Raw genomic sequence first — 24,481 nt, 5'->3', positions numbered from 1 at the left:
GTGCGCTCTGACTACAGATGTTATTTTTGCACAGAATTTACAAATTTACAAAGTTCTGGGATGTTAAATGTGCTGGGGGTGCAACCAGCCCCCGGCACAAATGTGTAAATAACTCTGGATGTGCAGTGTTTCAAGCACATACCGATTTCTTCCTCCATGGCCACTTCAAAAAGCACTAACCCTTTCATTGAAAATAGTTGAACTGGGTGCATAGCTGAATTTTTCAGAATTTGCTTCTTTGGTCTAAAATATGAAATTTCTTTTAAATATTCGTTGAATTCCATTCAAATCCCAAATCACTCAATAACCGTGCCTGCCGTTTTCATTTACACTTTTTTGTTCTTTTTTTCTTATTGCTATAACCCATATTTTTTTTTTTCTAAGTATGAATTATTTTTAGAATTTGATATAAGAAACTTCACTTTTGATTCTAATTAAAGATTTTTTTTCTTGGAATCAATACAAGTAAATGTTAAAAGGTGGTTGGACTCATCTTGTAGAAATTGCCTTGATGTCAGGTATTGGGTGATATTCTATACACAAGAACACATTCTGACTTTCTTGTGTGCAAAAAAATGCATGTTGGATTTGAAGTGCTGTGTTTAGTAGCATCATTGAAATGAAGGAGGAATGTGTAAAATAATTTTCTCCATGGCTTTTAATTACTAAACACTTTTAGGGTTATTTATTAATGTGAGAATAGCTGGGAATTCAAAGTGAATTTCAAATTTAAGGCTAAAATAGCATAGCTTGAAAAATATCTACGGTACATATCAGCTACTGTATGCTTCCAATTTGACAATTCTGATCATAAATTTGGTATTCACTTTGAATGCCTAACAATTCTCACTTTGAATGCCTAACCCCACGAATTATAGTGAAATGAAAATTGAATTGCAACACGTGGGCCAAAATAACTGCATCGAAGACATTTTCGAATTCATCTGCTTTCCTAATTAAACTTGTAATACAACCCACGTATCAAAACAGACCCATCACCTTCTGGGATTTAATAGATTTGTAATCAAAGATATACTATCATATACTGCAACCGTTTTTTTTTTAGTAAATTTTTATTTTTGTCAGTCATGCCACCCCTCTCCCCTTTAACCAATGGTTAAAACTAAGTAAATAAAAAGCTTTAAACTTACCTGGATCTCAGATCGGTTGAAGCTCCCTGCTCTGGTTTCCAAGTCCTTTTTGACTTCACAGCTCTCTCGCTCTGTCCATTCAAATGCATCTCTGAAAGGGGAAGAGATGTCTTAAAAAAATAATAAAACGTCCGAACGAGATAGGGAGGCAAGGACAGTGGGGAGATGTTAGATGAAGAATGGAGGAAAGGGGTGAAAACGTTGCACATACATGCTCTTGCCATTTTTAACACTTCTAAAAGTAGAAGGGGTCATGGTGGTCAGGGCTGGCCTCATGGGTGTGCGAGCTGTGAGGCCGCACAGGGCTCCCTGCGGCCGACACAGCTCACACATGGCCGGCCGGGATTCTAAAAAATATATATATTGCGGCGGGGGAAGAGCTTACCGCGCAGTGGGGGCGGAGCTTCCTGTGCGGCAGGGCTAAACTGATGGTGGGGTGGAGCTAAAGGCCTAAGGCCGGCCCTGATGGTGTTTGTCACAATCCTTTAAGGGCAATTGTTTTATTTTACTTTCTGCTTCTTGGGTTGTCATGGTGCTTTGTGTTATCTTTAAATAAAGTCGTTTTTTGGGGGGGAGGGGGGTGGGGAGGGTTCAAATATACTTAATGGAAATTGAATTGAACACCCAGTCTCAAGTATGAATCCTGTCCTAGTAGTCATGGTTAATACCTTCTTCATCCTAGTACTTTTGACCTAAAATTCCCAGTAAATGGAAAAAAACTAAAAACCTTAAATAAAAACAATCCTTTCTTTCCCTAAAATGGATTCAGAGTACTTAGCATTTATTCACATATACCACCAAATATGCAATACATGTCGGTGCTCATTTTGCTGACTTTGGAAGGGTACGATGCTGAGTTGACACAGTTTTACGTTTATCTAATTTTAGGTTCTTTCCTAAATTTGTCAGTCTGCCATCTGGTGTATTGCACAATCAGTTTTCTTTGAATTCCATTCTTAATAATCAGAAACATCAGCATAATAACTTTACAACCGGTTTCAGTGTGATATAAACTTCCTATCTATTAAGAATGTGGTTCAGCAAAGGAAACTGGATTAAGCAATACACCAGATGGTAGACACATTTAGGTAAACTTAGGTATCACTGTTGTCAATTTTTTAAATAAATACTCCCAGCACCATAACCACTACAGTGTGCTGAATTTGATATGGTACCCCCTCTCCAGCCCCCCATATAGCTACAAGCTTATGTTAGCTCTCTGGAGATAAGCTGGAGGTAATCTGAGGTATTCAGGAGGATAAATAAAAAGTTAAGGTTTGTTTGATTTAAATTATTCACCTCATTGGAATGGCAGACTTAGTTCAGTGTAATAGTTGCTTTGCATTTGTTTCACGTTCCACTTTTTGGAGGTTTGGTTGTTGTCTAATCTGTAGACAGTTCTCTATTTTGCGGCAGGAGATTGTATTTTTGAAGTCTGAGATTTGTAAATTATCTGGTAAACAAACTCAGGCTGGAACTGCTGCAAAGCCACTGCCGCAGAGACATACTAGGAATGGCAGATGGATTACTGTAGGATCTGGTAGACTTGGAGTTGTGGATAAAAGGCATATTGCACAGTCTGTTGCTCTACATAATTCATTTTCTGCACTTTCAGAGTGTAGTGGTGTCGTGGAGAGAGGCACTGAGGCTAGTGGTGTTGTGCAGAGAGGCACTGAGGCTAGTGGTGTTGTGCAGAGAGGCACTGAGGCTAGTGGTGTTGTGCAGAGAGGCACTGAGGCTAGTGGTGTTGTGCAGAGAGGCACTGAGGCTAGTGGTGTTGTGCAGAGAGGCACTGAGGCTAGTGGTGTTGTGCAGAGAGGCACTGAGGCTAGTGGTGTTGTGCAGAGAGGCACTGAGGCTAGTGGTGTTGTGAAGAGAGGCACTGAGGCTAGTGGTGTTGTGAAGAGAGACATTGAGGCTAGTGGTGTTGTGCAGAGAGGCTTGGTGAGGCCTAATAGAAAGCAGTTGTTGGTGGGGGATTCCATCATAAGAGGTGTGGAGATGGACAATGGTGGTCTTGTGAGGTGTCTTCCCGGAGCTACTGCTCACAGAGACAGGAGACGTATCGGTAATATTGTTAAGCAAGCAAAGCAGGAAGGGGAATTGGATGTACTTGTCCATTTAGGGACAAATGACTTGGCTTGCAATGAGGTTTCAGAGGTTAAGGAAGTTTTTAGTGTTTTTGCCAATGATATACGGCAGGTTGCTTCCACATTGTCATTCTCTGAAGTTCTGCCTGTGCATAACACTCAGAATGACAGGCGGATGCGTATTAGGGACTTTAACTTGTGGCTTGGTGAATGGTGTCGGGAGCAAGGATTTGGCTTTATTGCTCATGGTAGCTCTGTTTGGAATGGAAATAAACTGTACAAAAAAGATGGTTTGCATCTTTCTCAAAAGGGAACAAATGTTCTCAGTGAGCAGTTCAGAGGTTTTGCTAGGATGTATTTAAACTAGGAGGGGGGGGCAAAAGGGTGATAAAACATCAATCCAATTGTCCCCCAAAACAAGGACAGAAGGTGCCTGTAGCAAGTGTGTTAAAAAATGATAAGCTTAGAGTCATGTCTACAAATGCTCGCAGTTTAGGGAATAAGATCCATGAACTTGTGGCAATAATGGCAACTGATAGTGTAGATTTAGTCGCTGTTACTGAGACATGGTATAATGAGAAAAATGACTGGGACATAGCAATACCAGGGTACTCTTTATATAGAAAAGACAGGGAAGGCAAGAAAGGGGGAGGGGTGGCCCTGTATGTAAAGAATAGCATAAAATCTAGCCTAATAAAGGTTAGTGAGGCGAACATAGAGTCAGTTTGGGTTACGTTAGAATTTGGTAATCACACAGTAACTCGTGTAGGTGTGATTTATAGGCCCCCAGGACAAATTGAAGAGTTAGATAATCTACTAGTTGAAGAAATAGCTAAAATGACAATGAAGGGGGAAGTTATCATCATGGGTGACTTTAATCTTCCTGATATAAATTGGAAAACAAAAATAGCTACTTGTGCCAGGAGCACACATATTCTAAACTCCCTACTGGGATTGTCTCTAAAACAAGTCGTTGAGGAGCCAACTCGTAAAGAGGCCATACTAGATTTAGTGTTAACAAATGGAGATTTGGTATCAGATATTACTGTAGGTGAAAGTTTAGGATCCAGTGATCATCAGTCAGTGTGGTTTAATATAAGAACAGTGACTGAGTCACACCACACAAAAACAAAAGTTTTAGACTTTAGAAAAACAGACTTTTCCAAAATTAGAATATGTGTAAAGGAGTCATTATCAGACTGGAGCAATTTAAATGGAGTCCAAAAGAAATGGGATTATTTAAAAGTTGCACTACTGAAGGCAACAGAAAATTGCATTAGGCTTGTCAGTAAAAGCAAAAAATTCAAGAAACCACTGTGGTACTCCACAGATGTAGCCAAAATAGTAAAAAACAAAAAGTTAGCATTTAGTAATTATAAAAAAACCCAGAGTGAGGAAGACAGAATAACCTATAAGATTAGGCAGAAAGAGGCTAAGCAAGTTATAAGAGCTTCCAAATCACACACAGAAGAGAAAATAGCACAGTCAGTAAAAAAGGGGGACAAAACCTTTTTTAGATACATAAATGAGAAAAGAAAAGTAAAACAAGGATTAGTTAGATTAAAAACAAAAGAAGGAAGGTATGTAGATGAGGATAAAGGTCTAGCTGACTGCCTCAATGAATATTTTTGTTCGGTATTTACAGATGAAAATGAAGGAAAGGGACCTCAGTTAAGAAAAAGGATAAATGAGTCATTTATTACACGTGAGTTTACAGAGGAAGAGGTTCTATTTCAACTGTCAAAAGTAAAGACAAATAAGTCAATGGGACCTGATGGAATACACCCAAAGCTATTAAAAGAGCTTAGTGGTGTACTAGCAAAACCATTAACAGATTTATTTAACCAATCATTGATAACAGGAGTAGTCCCAGAAGATTGGAAGTTAGCGAATGTTGTGCCCATTCACAAGAAAGGTAATAGGGAGGAGTCGGGCAACTATAGGCCAGTAAGCCTAACTTCAGTAGTGGGGAAAGTGATGGAAACCATGTTAAAGGATAGGATTGTTGAACATCTAAAAACACATGGATTTCAAGATCAGAGACAACATGGGTTTACTTCAGGGAGATCATGCCAAACTAATCTTATTGATTTTTTTGATTGGGTAACTAAAATTATAGATCAGGGTGGTGCAGTAGACATTGCTTACCTCGATTTCAGTAAGGCTTTTGACACTGTTGCACATAGAAGGCTTATCAACAAACTACAATCTTTGAGTTTGGATTCCAATATTGTTGAATGGGTAAGGCAGTGGCTGAGTGACAGGCAACAGAGGGTTGTAGTCAATGGAGTATATTCGAAGCTTGGGCTTGTCACCAGTGGGGTACCTCAGGGATCTGTACTTGGACCCATTCTCTTTAATATTTTTATTAGTGATATTGCAGAAGGTCTTGATGGTAAGGTGTGTCTTTTTGCGGATGATACTAAGATATGTAACAGGGTTGATGTTCCAGGAGGGATAAGCCAAATGGAAAATGATTTAGGTAGACTAGAAAAATGGTCAGAGTTGTGGCAACTGACATTTAATGTGGATAAGTGCAAGATAATGCATCTTGGACGTAAAAACCCAAGGGCAGAGTACAGAATATTTGATAGAGTCCTAACCTCAACATCTGAGGAAAGGGATTTAGGGGTGATTATTTCTGATGACTTAAAGGTAGGCAGACAATGTAATAGAGCAGCAGGAAATGCTAGCAGAATGCTTGGTTGTATAGGGAGAGGTATTAGCAGTAGAAAGAGGGAAGTGCTCATGCCATTGTACAGAACACTGGTGAGACCTCACTTGGAGTACTGTACACAGTACTGGAGACCCTATCTTCAGAAGGATATTGATACCTTAGAGAGAGTTCAAAGAAGGGCTACTAAACTGGTTCATGGATTGCAGGATAAAACTTACCAGGAAAGGTTAAAGGATCTTAACATGTATAGCATGGAGGAAAGACGAGACAGGGGGGATATGATAGAAACATTTAAATACATAAAGGGAATCAACACAGTAAAGGAGGAGACTATATTTAAAAGAAGAAAAACTACCACAACAAGAGGACATAGTCTTAAATTAGAGGGACAAAGGTTTAAAAATAATATCAGGAAGTATTACTTTACTGAGAGGGTAGTGGATGCATGGAATAGCCTTCCAGCTGAAGTGGTAGAGGTTAACACAGTAAAGGAGTTTAAGCATGCGTGGGATAGGCATAAGGCTATCCTAACTATAAGATAAGGCCAGAGACTAATGAAAGTATTTAGAAAACTGGGCAGACTAGATGGGCCGAATGGTTCTTATCTGCCGTCACATTCTATGTTTCTATGTTTCTATGTTTCTAAGCTAAACATTGCGTACAATTACTGTCTGACCACCTTACCAGTAAGTGTCCTTGGACAACTAATCTATGTAATCTCATTTGAGCAAGATCTTCACTCCTTTCTTTAATTGTAAAGTGCCTGCAGGGAAATAGATTGATGCTATGTTATTCTAATAGGATTAATAAATCAGGGCCATGTCATTGGCAGAGTCTCAGACCTGTACCATCAGGTTTACCTCAGTGAAAAGTGCTTCCAAAAGTAAGAGAGACAGGAAGGAGTGACCGACAGACCTCAGTTACGAAGTCAAACTAAAAAAAAAAAAGGCAAAGCACAGTTGCAAAATAGTGAATGTTGGATTAGATCTCTGACAGTCTGATCAAAGGTTTATAGAGATGGCTTCAAAAAGGAATGTTGGAGAGGTAGGCAAGTGTTTTTTTCAAAATATTTCATTATACGTGATTTAAAAAAATTAGATGGTTTATTACATTTTAAAGATTACATAAAAGGTATTTAAAAGACCACTATAGGCACCCAGACCACTTCAGCTCAAGGAAGTGGCCTGGGTGCCAGGTCCATCTAGGGTTAACCCTGCAGCTGTAAACATAGCAGTTTCATAAAATGTCTCATTGACATTTACAAATGTCTCATTGACAATGTCTTATTGACAGCCGCTAGAGGCGCTTCCGCACTTTTCACTGTGAAAATCATAGTGAGAAGACGCTGCCGTCCATAGGAAAGCATTAAGAAATGCTTTCCTATGGACTGATTGAATGCGTGCGTGGCTCTTGCCGCGCATGCGCATTCAGCACTGATGTCGGAAGAGGGAGGAGAGTTCCTCACCACTGAAGAAAGCTAAGTGTTTAACCCCTTCCACCCCCTTCAGCCCAGCGAGAGTGGAACCCTGAGGGTGGGGTGGACCCAAAGACCCTATAGTACCAGGAAAACAAGTTTGTTTTCCTGGCACTAAAGTGGTACTTTAATAAGTGATGACAATGTTTCCTTAAAGTTGTTCAGTGAAACAAAAAACTGTATTGAATTAAGAACTTTTACGTAAGCAGGACTTGAGCATGCTAGATTTGCACCCAACTCACTGGACATTTAAATGTTTAATTTTATTATCTTGATTTGGGTCATAAAGCTCAATTGTTGAAAATAAGCCTCCAAGCAGACGTAATAGGCTGAATGAACTTGCTGAAAATAGAGAAATTGATTTGTGCAACCTAAATCACTGTAGAATGATCAATCTGTTTTAATGATTGATTGGATAATGCTATAATGCTATAGTAAAACTTGACTCAAAAAAGATTCCATTCACAGAGCAAAGCAAATTGAAATGGCTGCTATATCATGATAAGTTAATTTACAACTATACCTAAAATACAGATAATAACGATATCAAACTTCCTTTTTTTTCCATTGTATTAAGCTAAACAAACATCACAGATCACAAATATAAAATGCTTTTTTTTTTTATCTATCTTCCTATATCAACTTGGTAGAGATGCAACTTACTTCCTACAGAGTGGCTTTTATTTACAGTACAATGAACGCGTCGGCTCAACGACTGACATAGGTCATTGTTTGCAGTTATGCAGAAGAACCTGTCAGCTAGATTACATGTGGGTTATGAATCGGTAAATAAATATCCATTTCATAGCAAACATATACACTGGTGACACAAACTGAATACATTTGAAAAAGTTTACAAGATAAGGTTGGCCTTCATTAATCCATTAGACAAATTAATGGAGAAAAAAAAAATCGTTAAATCTTTCAACAATGTTTCTGATTTAAATAGTTAGATGTAGAAATGTGATTTTATTTATTTATGTATTTATTTATTTATTTTTAGAGGAAACTATTTTTTTTTCACATTTTGATTAAAAGCAGATGGGTCTTTTCACCACCTATTCACATGGACAGTAGCAAGAAAAAGAGCAATATGGAACACTTAATTAACTGCCACAAATAGTAAATCTGAACGAATGCCAGATATAAGATTATTTAGATTGGTGTTAGTCCGATATGAAGCCTTGATAATGTAACTTACTTTCTCTAAATCTTTTAACAGTAATTAAACTTAAAGAAGAGTTTTGAAATGAAGGCACTGTGTACTTCCAATAGAGTTTATATATTGTAATATGTTTATATACAAGTTTGATTTTTTTTTTAGATATAGATTTTTTTATATTTTTTGACAGTACCAAAATGTACTTTTACACTGCCTTTGCATCTAATTAATGCAATTCCAGGTGTAATAGCTTTAAAATTAATTTCATTAGTGTTTTTGCCATTGGATTTACACAGCATAATTTAAAGTTGCACACTATATTTTTTATTCATGCCTCCCTTATGTTAAAATTTAGTAGAAAGACCCTTCACACACCAATTGTTCTTGTCGTATCTCATTGCGGCGGGATTCCCCTTGCGCTGTGGGAATGCCGCTGCAATACTCACCCTGTCTCAAGGAGCCCCCGCCGGGTCCGCTCATTCCCGGGGGCGGACTGGGACCTGGCGGGCGCATCTCGATCTCCCTCAGTTGGCTCTCTCTTTGGACTAGGGTGGCTAACATGCATGAGCGGTGAGCGCTGCGAGTGCATTAGGCCCTCCCCACAGGAAAGAATTGCTTCAATGTTTTCCTATAGGGATTTTACTGACGCTGGATGTCCTCATGCAGAAGTCGCCTAGTAAGCAGGAAGTGCCTCTTGTGGCTGTCTGATTGACAGTCATCAGAGGCAGTCTTAGTCCTGCAATGTAATTATAGCAGTTTTTCAAAAACTGCAATGATTTACATTGCAAGATGAAGGGGGACTGTTACATTGCACCCAGAAAACTTCAATGAGCTGTCTATAGTGTCCCTTGAAATACTGCAATACTCTTGTTATTTTGGCATCTGAACTAGTGGAGTAAACTGCAATCTCTGCAAACTCCAATCTACATAAATATTATTTTTTGTTAAATTCAAAATAAAAAAAATACAAAAATGACCATTGACAACATCTGTTTTTTTTTATTTTTTTTATTTCAGGAAGTCAAACAGACAATCTCAAGGAATTTTCATTTGAGGATACATTTAGTTCAGATTACTACTACAAACTGCACTACCATCAGTGGATTTCAGGTAACGGGAATTATGAATTTATTACTCAGAATTAGTTACAATGAACATCTGTACAAAGCGAAAAAGAATCTATAAAGGTCAAACCAAATTCTTAATAAAGTGAAAAAATTGCATTAACCACATTATAGCTATTTCAATTAGAGCTGGATTATGTTCAAATTTATTCTAGCAGGTATTTAACAATTACAGGTGTCTTTTTTTCAATAGCAAGAAATTTATAACTAGTCATTTGTGCACATATTCAAATTTGTCTCTGTCTTTTTAAATAACATTTTGCTTTTTATCCTTAATCTCTTTTATAGATACGCATGGTATGTTTTACAAAAGCAAAAACATGTGATATTATAGTTGGCAGAAAACCAGGGTGAACATTTACATCTGTTCTTTGGTCAAAAAAAATATTGGTTTCTAACATAAAATGTTTTAAACATAATGTAAGCCTTTTGGGAAGGAAGTAGTCAACCACCCATCCTTTTGGGATTTTAAAGTAAAATATTTTTAACATATTAGAATAAAAAAAAATAAGTCTTGCAATAATTAATATATTTTTTTTAGGGAAAGCCCTAAAAGCAATGTAAAATGTCAGTTATAAAATATTAATTGCGTGAAAATATTTAGATTAGTGTTCATATTGTGTAGCTGTTATTTTAGTTGTAGACTCCATATGAATGAGGATATGCATATGAATAAGATAGTTAAACTTTTTGGAATTATGGTACATGTAACGAATGCTGGTATTTCAGATACCCGTTCGTTAATTTCCCCGAACTGCTATAGGCCGAGTGCTTATAGCTCACAGCTATTACAGCTATTACAGCATCCAAGTATATTTATCAAGCAAATCAGATGGATACCCAAACATCAGCCTAGACTAGATGAAGGGTATAACAGGAGTTTATTCAGACCACTGGCCTGTTTATATACAATAAAAAATGTACAGGGTTTACGGTGACATATTCCAGGGGCATTCCTCACTGGACCTGAGAGGGGACAATGACAAAATACATTCTGGTGTTACATTGGTTCTCAGGTCCAGGACACTCCTACATAAAATAATATAATCCCTTCTCTGTGCCTGGGAGATAATGGAGTCAAGCACTATATGAAACTCAATTATCTCCAAACAAAAAAACACACATTTTCACAAAACCCAGAAAGTACCCAAACCTCATGGAAACCCAACAAATAGCCCTGATCTGGGGGGACCAACATATTCAAAAATCACCCAGATCGCTTCAGGGGTTCGAGAGTTCCATGGACGTCTTAATTTGGCCAACCACACACGAGGCTCCTGCCCAGAAAGAGTTCCATGAAATTAGGCTGTGCGATCGGTCTCTTTCGGGAAGTCTAAAAATGGAACAAATCCACGAATGGCTCATAGGTAGCGTTTATTCCCCTAGTTCGTGGGAACAAACCTACCGAATAGCGCTCTACTTGCTTGTCGGTGAAAAGAAGCAGGCGTTCGCGAAATTGACCGGCATTCAGGAAGTCAAGTGTCTGATTTTAGTTCCAGAAACTCGACGACCAAGTCCCACTGCCTCTTTTCATGTGAACAAGCCATCATTTTCTCCAACACGTGGTGTTCAGCCATATGAACGGCGGCCACACAGAAAGAGCACTTAATTTGCGGTCTTCTTTGTAGTTAATGAGCCAGGGGGTGGTCGGTGTTTGGCAGTTTTAGCTACCAAACAAAGACAAATCTAAATTATGGAATACAAACAGTAGTCTCTTCACAGTACACAAATGAAATATACAACTTAATACATCTTAAAAATAAAGGGCAAACATCCCAAAAATCGAGCTTTTACGTTCAATGACAAAAGTATTTTTAGGACATTTAAAGAAATACAATTATTGCAGGACCATACCTACATATTACATTAATCCCAAATAATGAAAAATGATATAACTTAGAAAAAAAAAATGTATGGTTGCCTTCTAAAAGTCTTGCTGGTGAAAAAAGTGATGCTGGTTGGCAATGATATATTAAACATTTAGTACAAAGAATACTGTCAACAAAAAAACAAACAAAACAGATTGAGGGTCTCAAGGATACCTATGAGTTCATTTCACCCTACCCCTTTCCTCATTCTAATCTTTATTTTTCAAATAAAAAAATGTTTTTCACTGGTGAATATCCTGGAAAATAATAAATATTTTCTGAAGTTTAATGGCATGTTAATAGCATGTTGTCTTGGAAAAATAGCCATCAATGCCATGACATTGCAATGGTGGTATGACAAAGTGAATCTTAATAAATTAACTAATACCCACTAATGTATAGCACTCATTGCACGTTAAGTCACCAGAAGATAAATTATAAGATGTTATGATTTATTTAGTGTCCTTGTAGTGTACTTTTGTATTATGACAGTGTATATTGAAATGCTTGCCTAAATGAATAGGATTTATAAAGCACTGGAAAGTAACAATATGTCTGATTCTGGAAGTACATTCCATAGGAACGTAAACAGTGTAAAGAGATCTATTGTAACATATAACAGATAATAGATATAATAGATGAGAAGTCACAGGGGATGAATAGCTGACAAGATCTAATATGGCGTTCTGGTCAGACCATGCAATTATTAATATTATTATTATTATTATTAATAACGCACCAACAAATTCCGCAGCGCTGTACAATGTGTGGACTAAGAGACACGTTTTTGTAACTAGACCAGTAGGACACACAGGAACAGAGGGATTGAGGGCCCTGCTCAATGAGCTTACATGCTAGACGGAGTGGGGTAATGTGACACGAAAGGTAAGGGTAGGGTAGAAAATTAGGTTGCTAGCATAGTATTCACTGAGGGCTTTAAGTTTTAAGTTTGGATTCCAATATTGTTGAATGGGTTCGGCAGTGGCTGAGTGACAGGCAACAGAGGGTTGTAGTCAATGGAGTATATTCGAAGCTTGGGCTTGTCACTAGTGAGGTACCTCAGGGATCTGTACTTGGACCTATTCTCTTAAATATGTTTATTAGTGATATTGCAGAAGGTCTTGATGGTAAGGTATGTCTTTTTTGCGGATGATACTAAGATATGTAACAGGGTTGATGTTCCAGGAGGGATAAGCCAAATGGCAACTGATTTAGGTAAACTAGAAAAATGGTCAGAGCTGTGGCAACTGACATTTAATGTGGATAAGTGCAAGATAATGCATCTTGGACGTAAAAACCCAAGGGCAGAGTACAGAATATTTGATAGAGTCCTAACCTCAACATCTGAGGAAAGGGATTTAGGGGTGATTATTTCTGATGACTTAAAGGTAGGCAGACAATGTAATAGAGCAGCAGGAAATGCTAGCAGAATGCTTGGTTGTATAGGGAGAGGCATTAGCAGTAGAAAGAGGGAAGTGTTCATGCCATTGTACAGAACACTGGTGAGACCATATCTTGTACGCAGTACTGGAGACCATATCTTCAGAAGGATATTGATACCTTAGAGAGAGTTCAGAGAAGGGCTACTAAACTGGTTCATGGATTGCAGGATAAAACTTACCAGGAAAGGTTAAAGGATCTTAACATGTATAGCTTGGAGGAAAGACGAGACAGGGGGGATATGATAGAAACATTTAAAAACATAAAGGGAATCAACACAGTAAAGGAGGAGACTATATTTAAAAGAAGAAAAACTACCACAACAAGAGGACATAGTCTTAAATTAGAGGGACAAAGGTTTAAAAATAATAATAAGTATTACTTTACTGAGAGGGTAGTGGATGCATGGAATAGCCTTCCAGCTGAAGTGGTAGAGGTTAACACAGTAAAGGAGTTTAAGCATGCGTGGGATAGGCATAAGGCTATCCTAACTATAAGATAAGGCCAGGGACTAATGAAAGTATTTAGAAAATTGGGCAGACTAGATGGGCCAAACGGTTCTTATCTGCCGTCACATTCTATGTTTCTTAGTGTTTTGCTTTGATGACAGTTGCAGGAGAGGAATCAGGGTGCGGGGATAGAAAGCTGTTTACAGTTTAATTGATACGCTTTCCTGAAGAAGTAAGTTTTCAAAGATTTTTTGAAGGAGTGGAGACTGGGTGAAAGTCTAACAGAGAGGGGAAAGGCGTTCCATAGGAATGGTGCAGCCCTAGAGAAGTCTTTAAGGTGAGCATCAGAGGTAGGAGTATGAACAGAGGTTAGATGTCGATCATACTGTGGAATGGTCCTGAGTAGCCAGTAAATTGCAATATAAGTATCTTATATTAGGCAGTATATTAGACAGAGCTAGCTTGCTTGTAAATTATGTATATGCATTTTAATCTATATCTCGTAGTGATCATATCCAATCAGTGCAGGATATGTATACACTGTGATAATGATGCCAGTAAACCTCCTCACTTCCACCTTATCTCTCTGTTTCGGAGACTGCTTATTTATAAAATCTAAATTCTCTGTGGCATATATTCCCAGGTATGAACTATACCTAGGTAGATTGTAGCTCGCATTGGTATTCAGTGGGAACTATAAAAAAAAAAAGCCATAGCACACCAATTATGCAAAAATATATTTTATTACATACATTTAATACACCAAATAGTTAAAGGAACACTATAGTCACCTAAATTACTTTAGCTAAATAAAGCAGTTTTAGTGTATAGATCATTCCTTTGCAATTTCACTGCTCAATTCACTGTCATTTAGGAGTTAAATCACTTTGTTTCTGTTTATGCAGCCCTAGCCATACCTCCCCTGGATATGATTGACAGAGCCTGCATGAAAAAGAAACTGGTTTCACTTTCAAACAGATGTAATTTACCTTAAATAATTGTATCCCAATCTCTAAATTGAACTTTAATCACATACAGGAGGCTCTTGCAGGGTCTAGCAAGCTATTAACATAGCAGGGGATAAGGAAATCTCAATTAAACAGAACTTGCAACAAAGAAGGATTAAATAGGGCTCTCTTTACAGGAAGTATTTATGGAAGGCTGTGCAAGTCACATGCAGGGAGGTTTGACTAGGGTTCATAAACAAAGGGATTTAATTCCTAAATGGCAGAGGATTGAGCAGTGAGGCTGCAGGGGCATTTTCTATACACCAAAACTGCTTCATTAAGCTAAAGTTGTTCAGGTGACTATAGTGTCCCTTTAACACAGGATGTAAAGTGCATATATTTAAAGCACATAAATAATAAACGTATACACAAAAGGTTATGCATTATTAAAGTGGAAACTAGTTACCCAGTAAATGTTCTGCCTTGTAAACTGACCTAGGGCTGGAGACCAAAACACCCAAATGTTTCGTCTGTTGCCTTCATCTGGTATTCAGTGGAGAAATACTCAAAATGCAAGTTTACTATCTGATGGACACCATCCCTGCGTAATGACCATAGAATGTGCAACCCTGTGCCAAAGATTGTCTAATTTACTTGACTCGAAAAACATGGTCTGACCTTTATGGTCACCTCCCAGTCCCTCAACTCTCTGGGAATCATAGTCAGCACTATATACCATCATATATGATATAATTTTATTATATCATTTTAATATGTAGTGCTGCCTAGATTTATAGACATGCCTCTAGATTTAAATAGGATTTCTTAAATTTTTACACTAAAAATAAAAATGTATATTTATATAGTGCCTTTTCAGTGTAAAGTTAAATTATTGCTGGTTGGCTTTTCAATGTAATAGTTAAATTATTATTGTTTTGTTGTCTTTGGTCCAGTATTGTTATTTTAAGAGAAAACATACTTTATGCATTGAGAGTGTATAAAACTGTACCTTTTATATAGAATTTATGTTACACACAATCCAAAACTTTGGGCTTTTTTAAAAAAAAGATCTTGAATCAATGTGAACAATCTTCCTTCTTGTGTAGATAGATACATAGATAGATACAGTGGTGGGATTCAGTCAGTTCGCGTAAACCTGTTACTAACATTTAACAATTTTCCAAACCGTCTGCGAAACCGGACGCCACCCAGAGCGCAAAAATCAGTTGTCAGTCTGACAACTGATTTCTGCACTCCCCTCGACCTGCAGGCAGCGTGCGGCTCCATGAGGGAACCTCATGCACACTAAGTCAGCTGGGGAGCGCCTCCCCCTTGCACTCAGCATAAGAGCGCCGGGAGTCTAGTGACACGGAGGAGGGGGACATGGAGGAGGAAGGGGACATGGAGGAAAGGGGGACATGGAGAGGAGGGGGACATGGAGGAGAGGGGGACATGGAGAAGGAGGGGGACATGGAGGACGAGGGGGGGGACATGGAGTGGAGAGGTACATGGAGAGGAGGGGGACATGGAGAGGGGGTGACATGGAGGAGATGCAGAGGAGGGGGACATGGATGAGGCAGACATGGAGGAGATGGAGAAGAGGAGAAGGGGGACATGGAGGAGAAGGAGATGAAGAGAAGGGGGACATGGAGGAGAAGGACATGGAGGAGAGGGGGAACATAGAGAGAGGGGGACATGGAGAGGAGGGGGACATGGAGAGGAGGGGGACATGGAGGGGATGGGGACATGGATGGAATTGGTAAGGGGACATGGAGAGGAGGGGGACATGGATAAAATTGGTTAGTGGACAAGTGGAAGGACATGGAGAGAAGGGGATATGGATGGAATTGGTAAGGGGACATGGAGGGGAAGGGGGAGACATGGATGGAAGGGGGGGAGACATGGCTGGTAACAGTACATGGTGGGGAAGGGGGACATGAAGGGGAGAGACATGGATGGAAGAGGTAGCAGGACATAGAGGGAAGTGGGATGGGGACATGGATGAAAGAGGTAAGGGGACATGGAGGGGAGGGAGAGAAAGACATGGATGGAAGGGGGGATGTCACCCTCCCATGTACACTGTCACCATCCCACACACACGGTCACCATCACCACACATTGTCACATTGTCACACTGTCACCCTCACTAGAGGCAGAGAGACTAGTGGCAGAGAGATGGCACAGATAGGCTAAGGGTAGAATGGCATTGGCAGGCTGTTTGGGGGGCACATGTGGCTCATTGGCATGATATACAAATCTTATGAATGTATTGCTCTTTGGCAAGATATACCAAGTTTATGCATTTCCTTCCAATTGGTGTGACATATCAAGTTTATGTATTTATTGCTCATTGCATGGTATACTTAATTTTTAGATATTCTGCTCATTGGCAAGATATACAAAGTTTATGCATTTAACACATTAATAGTATTCCCTTTGCCCCCCCAGGATATATATGTGTGACTGTGTCAATATGCGTGTGTGTGTGTGTGCGTGAATGACGGGGGAGGGGATGGTGTCTTGGACACAGGCAGCACATTGTCTTGGGTCCTGTGGAGTTGGAAACATATGAAAAATCAGAACTGGTTACTAACATTTTTGAATTCCACTACTGGATAGATAGATAAGTTTGGTTGTATATAAATGTTCTTTCTTAATATTTTTGGATCCCCACCCTTCACATGATATAAAGTGTTATATCAGAACATTTATATCTGATCTTGAAGGAGCCTTATACCTTCTTTATATTATTTTCACCTATTTCTGTACTTTTACATTTTTTTACTAAGGATTCCTTTCTCGCATGCTTGTCTGCCCATGGTGATCAAACTGACCATTAATTTTGAAAAAGTTACAATTTCTAGAATCTGTTAGAATACAATGTGTTTGATTGAACATTTCTATGTTTATTTTGAAACAGAAAATGAATATTTGCACCAAACATCAGAAAGAAATGTAGTTCTTTATAATCTGGAAACAGGAGAAAAATCAACCATTTTGAGAAATTCATCATTTGTAAGTAAACTTTAGGGAAAAAAAATAAAAGGATATTTTATATATATATATAAGTAGAGATTGTAGCCATATAAGTCCAGTAAAACAGATGTAAGAAACAGATACAATTCATATCTTGTAATACTTTTTTTATTGGACTAACAGAATTTTGTAATTATTGTAATTTTGTAATGACAAACTTTTGGGAGACTTGAAAAATAGAGGTTCTCCTGAAAGCTTATCCACTAGGTAAGTGTAACGAATGCTGGTATTTCAGATACCCGTTTGTTTCCTCCCAAACTGCTAGAGGTTGAGTGATTATAGCTTGCAGTTCAGGTGCTGATTCGAACGTTCTCCAGAAGAAGTACAGCATCCAAGTAAATTCACCAAGCAAATCAGACGTATACCCAAACATCAGCCTAGACTAGATGAAGGGTACAACAGGAATTAATTTATTCAGGCTAATTTGCCGGTTTTTATGCAAGTCCCCATAAACAGGGCTTTGCAGTGACATATTCCAGGGGAATTCCCCACTGGACCTGAGAGGGGACTATGACAAAATACATACTGTAAGTACATTGGCTCTCAGGTCCAGGACACTCCCAAATAAAATAGGACAATTCTTCCCCCATGCTTGGGAGATAATTGAGTCAAGGATTGTACTAAACTCAATTATCTCCAAGCACAAAAATCATACATTTCAACAAAACCCAGAAAGTACCTTAACACCCTTGAAAACCCCCACAAAAGTCATATCCCCTGATAGCCCCGATCTGGGGTACCAACATATCCAAAAATCACCCAGATCGGTTCAGGGGTTCGGGATTTCCATGGAGGTCATAATTTGACCGACCGCATACAAGATCCTATGCCCAAAACAGTTCCACAGTTTCAGAGATAGTGGTCGGTCCATTTTGGGAAGTCTAAAAATTGAACAAATTCACAAACTGTTCTCCTGTTCCCCTACCGAATAGCGCTCTCCTGGCTGGTTGGTGAAAAGAAGCAGGTGTTCGCAAAGTTGACCGGCGTTCGGGAAGTCGAGTATCTTTTTTTGCAGACACTCGATGACTAAGTCCCACTGCCAGTTTTCATGCGAACAAGATGGCTGCAATTTTCTCCAACATGTGGCATTCGCCCTTACGAATGGCAGCCACACAGGTAGAGCACATAATCTGCGTTTTTTTCTTTGTAGTTAATGAGCCAGGGGGGTGGTCGGTGTTCGGTAGTTTTATCTCCTGAACGAGAAAACCAAAGTTAACGAACTAAGTGTGTGGATCCTTCACAGTAAGATGTTAAAAGTGAAAAATTGTATCTGTTTTTTACATCTATACACATATTGATAACATTTGTAATAAAAAATATCATCAACAAATTGTTTCTGTTTAATTACAGGATGAAGTCAATGCCACAAATTATCAACTGTCAGCAGATAGAAAATATGCATACTTCGAGAGCAATTACAAAAAAGTAATGTTTCTATCATGTAGCGTCTTAGAAGCTTTAGAAATAACTTCATTACATCAACCCTCTCTGTATCTATTTTTTTTTTACCATTTCTTTAAGCTACAATTTGTTTCTTACAGGAAATAATTAATTTCAAGTTAACAGTCAGGAAACAAATATGTTTTTGATATATACCCACTCCACTAGGGGAGAGCAAGGGCTCATGGACTCCTGGGTGCATGATTATTTTTGGCACTCTTGTGGGTGTGTTTTAACCCCTTAAGGACACATGACATGTGTGACATGTCATGATTCCCTTTTATTCCAGAAGTTTGGTCCTTAAGGGGTTAAATATCCACTCCCCCATAGACATGTGTTGTGTATCTCTGTACCCCATTATATGTGTCTCCTAATCCCTTTTAGCCTATGGTTTTTCTCTCCCAACCCCGTACCCCCTGTGTGTCTATGCACAACCTAACCACCATGTGTGGCACAAAATATGTTAGGGGATTAGAAGAGAAAAATGTTATGTGTCTCTCCCGTACATCTTTTGTGCCTTTTACACTTTGTGTACTTCTTATTCTCCCTCTTATCCCATGTGTGCCTCTTAACACCCTCTTACGCTTGTGTGCCTTTTAACTCTCTTGACCCTTGTGAGCCTCTTTGCCCTCATTCACCAATCTTTTTGATCCACATCCTCTGCTGATATTTGGGGTTGTCCTTGGACACAAACAAAAGAGGAGATGGGGAGCAGAAGACGCAGGAGGCCACTATGCTCATTTGTATGAATATGTATTGTATGTGTCTATGGGTTGTAGAGAGAGTATGTATCTGTATACACACTCTCTCTACAATGCGTGTGCTTGTAGGGGGCTGTAGAGAGTGTGTGTATAGGTGTTGGCTTGTAGCTGTATGTGTGTGTATAGTGGCTGTAGTTTCTGTATAGGGAGTAGCATATTATTACAGGGCTGCAGTGTAGGCAATTTAGTATGTGTGTGTGTGTCTAGGCACAGTAGCATGTGTGTATAGGGGCTGTAGTGTATGTGTAGGGGATGCAGTGTCACGGTAACTAAGAACCGTAACCAGCAAACTCCAAAAAAACACAGAGAGCAAGGATAGCCTGTATAACTGTCCCTTAGAGTGACAGGACTTAACTGATAGAATAGCAAGGCAAGAAAAAACAGGAAAAAACATTAGACAAGCCAAAAGTTCAGGAGCATAGAGATCAGGATAATTAGAAAAAAGGTCGAGGTCAAAACCAAATACAAGGAACATGCTGTAGGATCAGCAAGAACCACAACATGGCACCTAGGCACAGGCAGTAGGGGTTTATATTGTCCAAGGTTGATTCATTAATATCATTCACATGATTTGCAACTCACTATGGATGGGTTGAGCTGCACCGTAAATGACGCAAGAATGACCCAATACCCCAGGCATGGGTCGCATTAAAAATGATGCAGGAATGATGCAAAACCACACAAACACTTATGGTCACTTCCAAACTGACACCAGAATGACGTGATCCTGGTAAAGTATAAGTGCTCATGCCATAACAACATCCTTCATCAAAAATGATGCTAGACTGGCGGGTAATGGCCCTACCGTGTGTGACATGTAGTGTGTCTGTGTGCAGGGGTTGTAAAAAGTTTGTGTTTACAGGCTGTAGCGTTTGTACAGGAGTTGCAGTGTTTGTAGGGGATATAGTGTGCGTGTATATGTGCCCATAGGGGCATATTGTGTCAGAATATAGGCACTTATTAATTCAAAATCTAGTTAACACAAATACAATTAATAACATCATACACCAGAGGGTGTTGTTAATCAAGAAACAAAAATCCTATTCTCTTTTCTGTGTGAGCATTGTTGGTTTGTAAATTATTAACATTTATTTTCTATTTTAGTAATTATTTTCTGGTGTGCATAAATGCTCATGTTGTGCCACATTTAGTATATATTTATAGTATATTGTTCATTGTAAAGAGTAGAACCATGCCCTCGCTCTCCATATAAATTTCAAGCAGGATGGTGTCATTTTGCAATTGGTGGGATACTGAAAGTAGTTCCTGTATTTAGGGATAATCCTCGCCTAATTGATTGGTAATGTTGATCAAATCAGGACAGCTCTTGGTCTGTGAGCAAAAAGACTGACTATTAAGCAAAAATGGGGATGGTAGGAGGTCAGGGCTTAAAGGACCACTATAGCGCCAGGAAAACATACTCGTTTCGCAAGTCTAATTTAAAGTGCAGCATATATTCTGATTCTTATTATCTGTAATTGGTTAAATGATCACATAGAGGGAGATTTATAATGGCAAAAACAGGTGCTATTCTGGTGCAAAATTCAGAAACGGTGATTGGTTCCATTGGGGAAACCAACTGAATGTCTCTCAATATTTAGCATTTTAAATCTTAAATAGAACTTTTTACCTTGATAGATCTTTCTGTTTAAATGTGGTATTTAATGCTAAAATAGTAAAATATCCCAATAGATAAACATTCCAATTTCCCCACAATTATCCTTACAAAGTGTCTAGATACTAATGAAGACAATGGAAGTGTTAGTAGAAGATGACGGATGTAAAACCAGTTTGGAAACATTTATATTTATAACATTTGTGCCTCTATGTATACAGATTGTTCTGTACTGCAAAGTAAATGTAAACTCTTACGTTATACATGTAAAATATATTATATTTCCTTTTATGTAATAACTTTTTTTTGCTTACAATATCTTTACAGCAATGGAGATACTCTTACACGGCATCATATCACATTTATGATATAGGAAATGGGTCAGCATTAATATCTATTTACTAAACCTATGAATTTATTTTCTTTGATTGCAGTTCCTAGTGATATATCTAATTTTGACATTTTCAGAGAATTCATAACCGAAAATGAACTTCCACCCAATGTCCAGTACATATCTTGGTCTCCAGTCGATCATAAATTGGTAAGTTAAAGCATATTGTGGTCTACGCACTCTCAAACCACTCTTCTCATTCATATCAAACCAATGAGTATATTTTGGACACTGCTTACTGGTTATTTGAACGTTTTGTTGCTTTGACAGTAACACCGCAAGACATTTACTCTTGTTTCTTATTAAGTCACACCAAAAAAATGCTCTGTTTGGAAAGTAACCAATACAGATTAAGCTGGCCCTTTGTAAACAGCTAAGAAAACTATTATGTACTTAAAAAAAAAAAATAAGACGTGACTGCATTTTATTTTAGGTATATATTGTTGACAATGACATCTATTTAAAACACGAGCCTCATGAGTCACCGATTAGATTGTCAAGCAGTGGAAAATTGAATAAAGTATACAATGGGATTCCTGACTGGGTGTATGAAGGTAAGCTCATTATGTGTTAACAGGGGAAGATTTTGCATGTAATGTATAACTGGGTTAATTATGTAAGATGTCTTACTAAAATGCATTTAATGTATAACTGGTTTAAGTCCATAAGGTGTCTTACTGAAATACATGTAATGTATACCGGGCCGGTGCAAGAATTTTTGGCTACACAGGCAAATGTGCATTTTTCCCTTCCCCTGCAAAAACATGCATTGCCATCTGTATGTTTCTTAATTCCATTTTAAATTTCTTACCCCCTTTTGTGTTTCCTATCGCCTCTGTTGGTTTCTCCCCACCCCCCTTTTTAAAAAAAAATGTATCACCCTTTTGTGTCTTATCGTCATTTTCCCCCTTGTGTGTCTCTTACCCCACTTTGTGTGTCTATCACGCCTCCCAGTTCCTTTGTGTGTGTCTCTTCTCCCTAGCACCTTGATGTCTCTTTCTCCCCCAGTCCCATTGATTGTCTCTTTCTCCCCACAGTCCCTTTGTGTGTCTCTTTCACTACCCAGCCGCTTTGTCTCTTTCTACCCTTCCACAACCCTTCTGTGTGTTTCTCTCCCCCCATTTTCAGCCCCTTGTTGTGTCTCTTGCTCTCAGCACCTTGTCTCTTTTCTCTGCCCGTGTGTGTGTGTGTGTGTGTGTGTGTATCTGTTTCCCCTTCCCCAGCCCCTCTGTGCATCTCTTTCTCCCTCAGCCTCTTTTGTGTGTCTTTATTCCTCCCAGCCCCTTTTGTGTGTCTCTTTCTCCACACCAACACCTCGGTGTGTCTCATTCTCCCTCCAACTCCTATGCATGTCTCTTTCTTCCCCCGACTCCTCTGTGTGTCTCTTTACTCCCCAGCCCCTTAAGTGTGTCTCCTCCCTCAGCTCATTTTGTGTGTCTTTTTCTCTCCTTCCCCAACCACTCTGTTTCTTTTTCTTACCCCAGTCCCTCTGTCTCTTCCTCCCAGCACCTTTACCTAGCCTTACAGGAAGCTGTTTGCTGCTCTCAGTGAGCACTTCCTGTCATACCAGGTGACATATACAAAAGATCCACACTACATGGAGTGACTGGCAAGAGGGGGAGCACTGTGCTGTGTACTCTCCTCCTGCCAGTCACCCGGTCATTGCACTCCCCAAGCCAGTGTGCCCGTGCTGCCTTATGGATGCAATGACCCTGAATGTATACCAGGTTTAACATATAACTGGGTTAATACTGTAAGGTGCATTACTGAAATTCAAACATTATAATAGGGATTTATGGCCCAAAAGCATAAAATCTTATTGCTTTCTATGTAATTCCAAAATTTGCAGACCTAAAATGGATGCTACATGATAGTTATTCACAACAGAACACAATATAATTTAGGATTTAAGATTGACAAATGTTACATCTGCAAAGTAAATTAGCTCTTTCAAGTAGATTATATTAGTGTCATTATTTTATTTATATGTTACAAGCATATCTTCCTATGCTGTACAAACCAACCTTAGATTTACAGGAACACAAGATGAAGATTCTTAGGCAAAAGATTTTTCTAGTAAGATGCAAAAATGTGTTATGACTAATTTTTGCATATAGTGTTTAAATTTAAAGGGACATTGTAGACACCATAACTGCTTCATCTCAATGAAGTAGTTTTATTATCTGGAGTCCCCTGGCTCTGTCATCCACTAAACAATAAACATTTTTTTAATGTTTTAATGCTAAACAAGAGTCCTCGTTAACCACTCCCCTTTGTGCTGCTTAATGAGGAAACATTAGCCTAAGCAGCAATGAATAGCTGTGATTGGCTGAGAGTGTCAGCTGACCGCATTCAGGCTATCACAGTGCCACTGCAAGTATGAAGCAGGATGGCTACAAGGAAGTGTGTAATCTCTACTTTAGCCGACCTTCAGTGGGGGTAGGGCTTTAGGAAGCCAAGGACCCTCATTCGGTGTTAAACTGCTCAAAATTATATAATATTTAATGGAGAGACAGGGCTGGGGACTATAACCAATTCAATGAGATGAAATGGTTTTAGTGCCTACTGGATCCCTTTAAGAAAATCACATTATATGTTAGGGTTTCTCGATTTTACCGGAGGACCCATTTCTTTATGCTATAGCCTATTCCGGTATTCCGGCGAGGTCCGGCCACATCCTCAAGCGCTTGGGGAGCAACAAACACAGACAGGCACAAAGTAAGCTGAATAACTATGGTACTCCAATTTATTAGAACAAAGCAAGAGTTTATATAGGATTGCAAACAGAATGTTGGAGACTTTATGAGGGGTGCATCATTAAGCAACAGGGGGTGTACATTATTAAGTAATAAGGAA

The 24,481-nt window shown here is 38.8% G+C and overlaps 1 protein-coding gene across 2 annotated transcripts in view; it reads left to right on the top strand.

Moving 5' to 3' along the window:
- The window catches only part of LOC134571431 (prolyl endopeptidase FAP-like), a 110,714-nt gene that overhangs the window by 10,843 nt on the left and 75,390 nt on the right, over positions 1-24,481 (top strand). Inside the window, exons 3-8 of one of the 2 annotated variants that reach the window (XM_063429675.1) lie at positions 9,572-9,664; positions 17,303-17,397; positions 18,769-18,843; positions 21,562-21,614; positions 21,703-21,775; positions 22,059-22,179. In XM_063429675.1, coding sequence (XP_063285745.1) covers positions 9,572-9,664; positions 17,303-17,397; positions 18,769-18,843; positions 21,562-21,614; positions 21,703-21,775; positions 22,059-22,179 — 510 coding nt within the window. Of the gene's footprint in view, positions 1-9,571; positions 9,665-17,302; positions 17,398-18,768; positions 18,844-21,561; positions 21,615-21,702; positions 21,776-22,058; positions 22,180-24,481 lie in introns of those variants that run through there. The other variant, XM_063429676.1, reaches the window with a different exon arrangement.

This window comes from Pelobates fuscus, chromosome 8 (genome assembly GCF_036172605.1).
Source record: "Pelobates fuscus isolate aPelFus1 chromosome 8, aPelFus1.pri, whole genome shotgun sequence".
NCBI lineage: Eukaryota > Metazoa > Chordata > Amphibia > Anura > Pelobatidae > Pelobates > Pelobates fuscus.
This window is presented reverse-complemented; position numbering and strand designations above follow the sequence as displayed.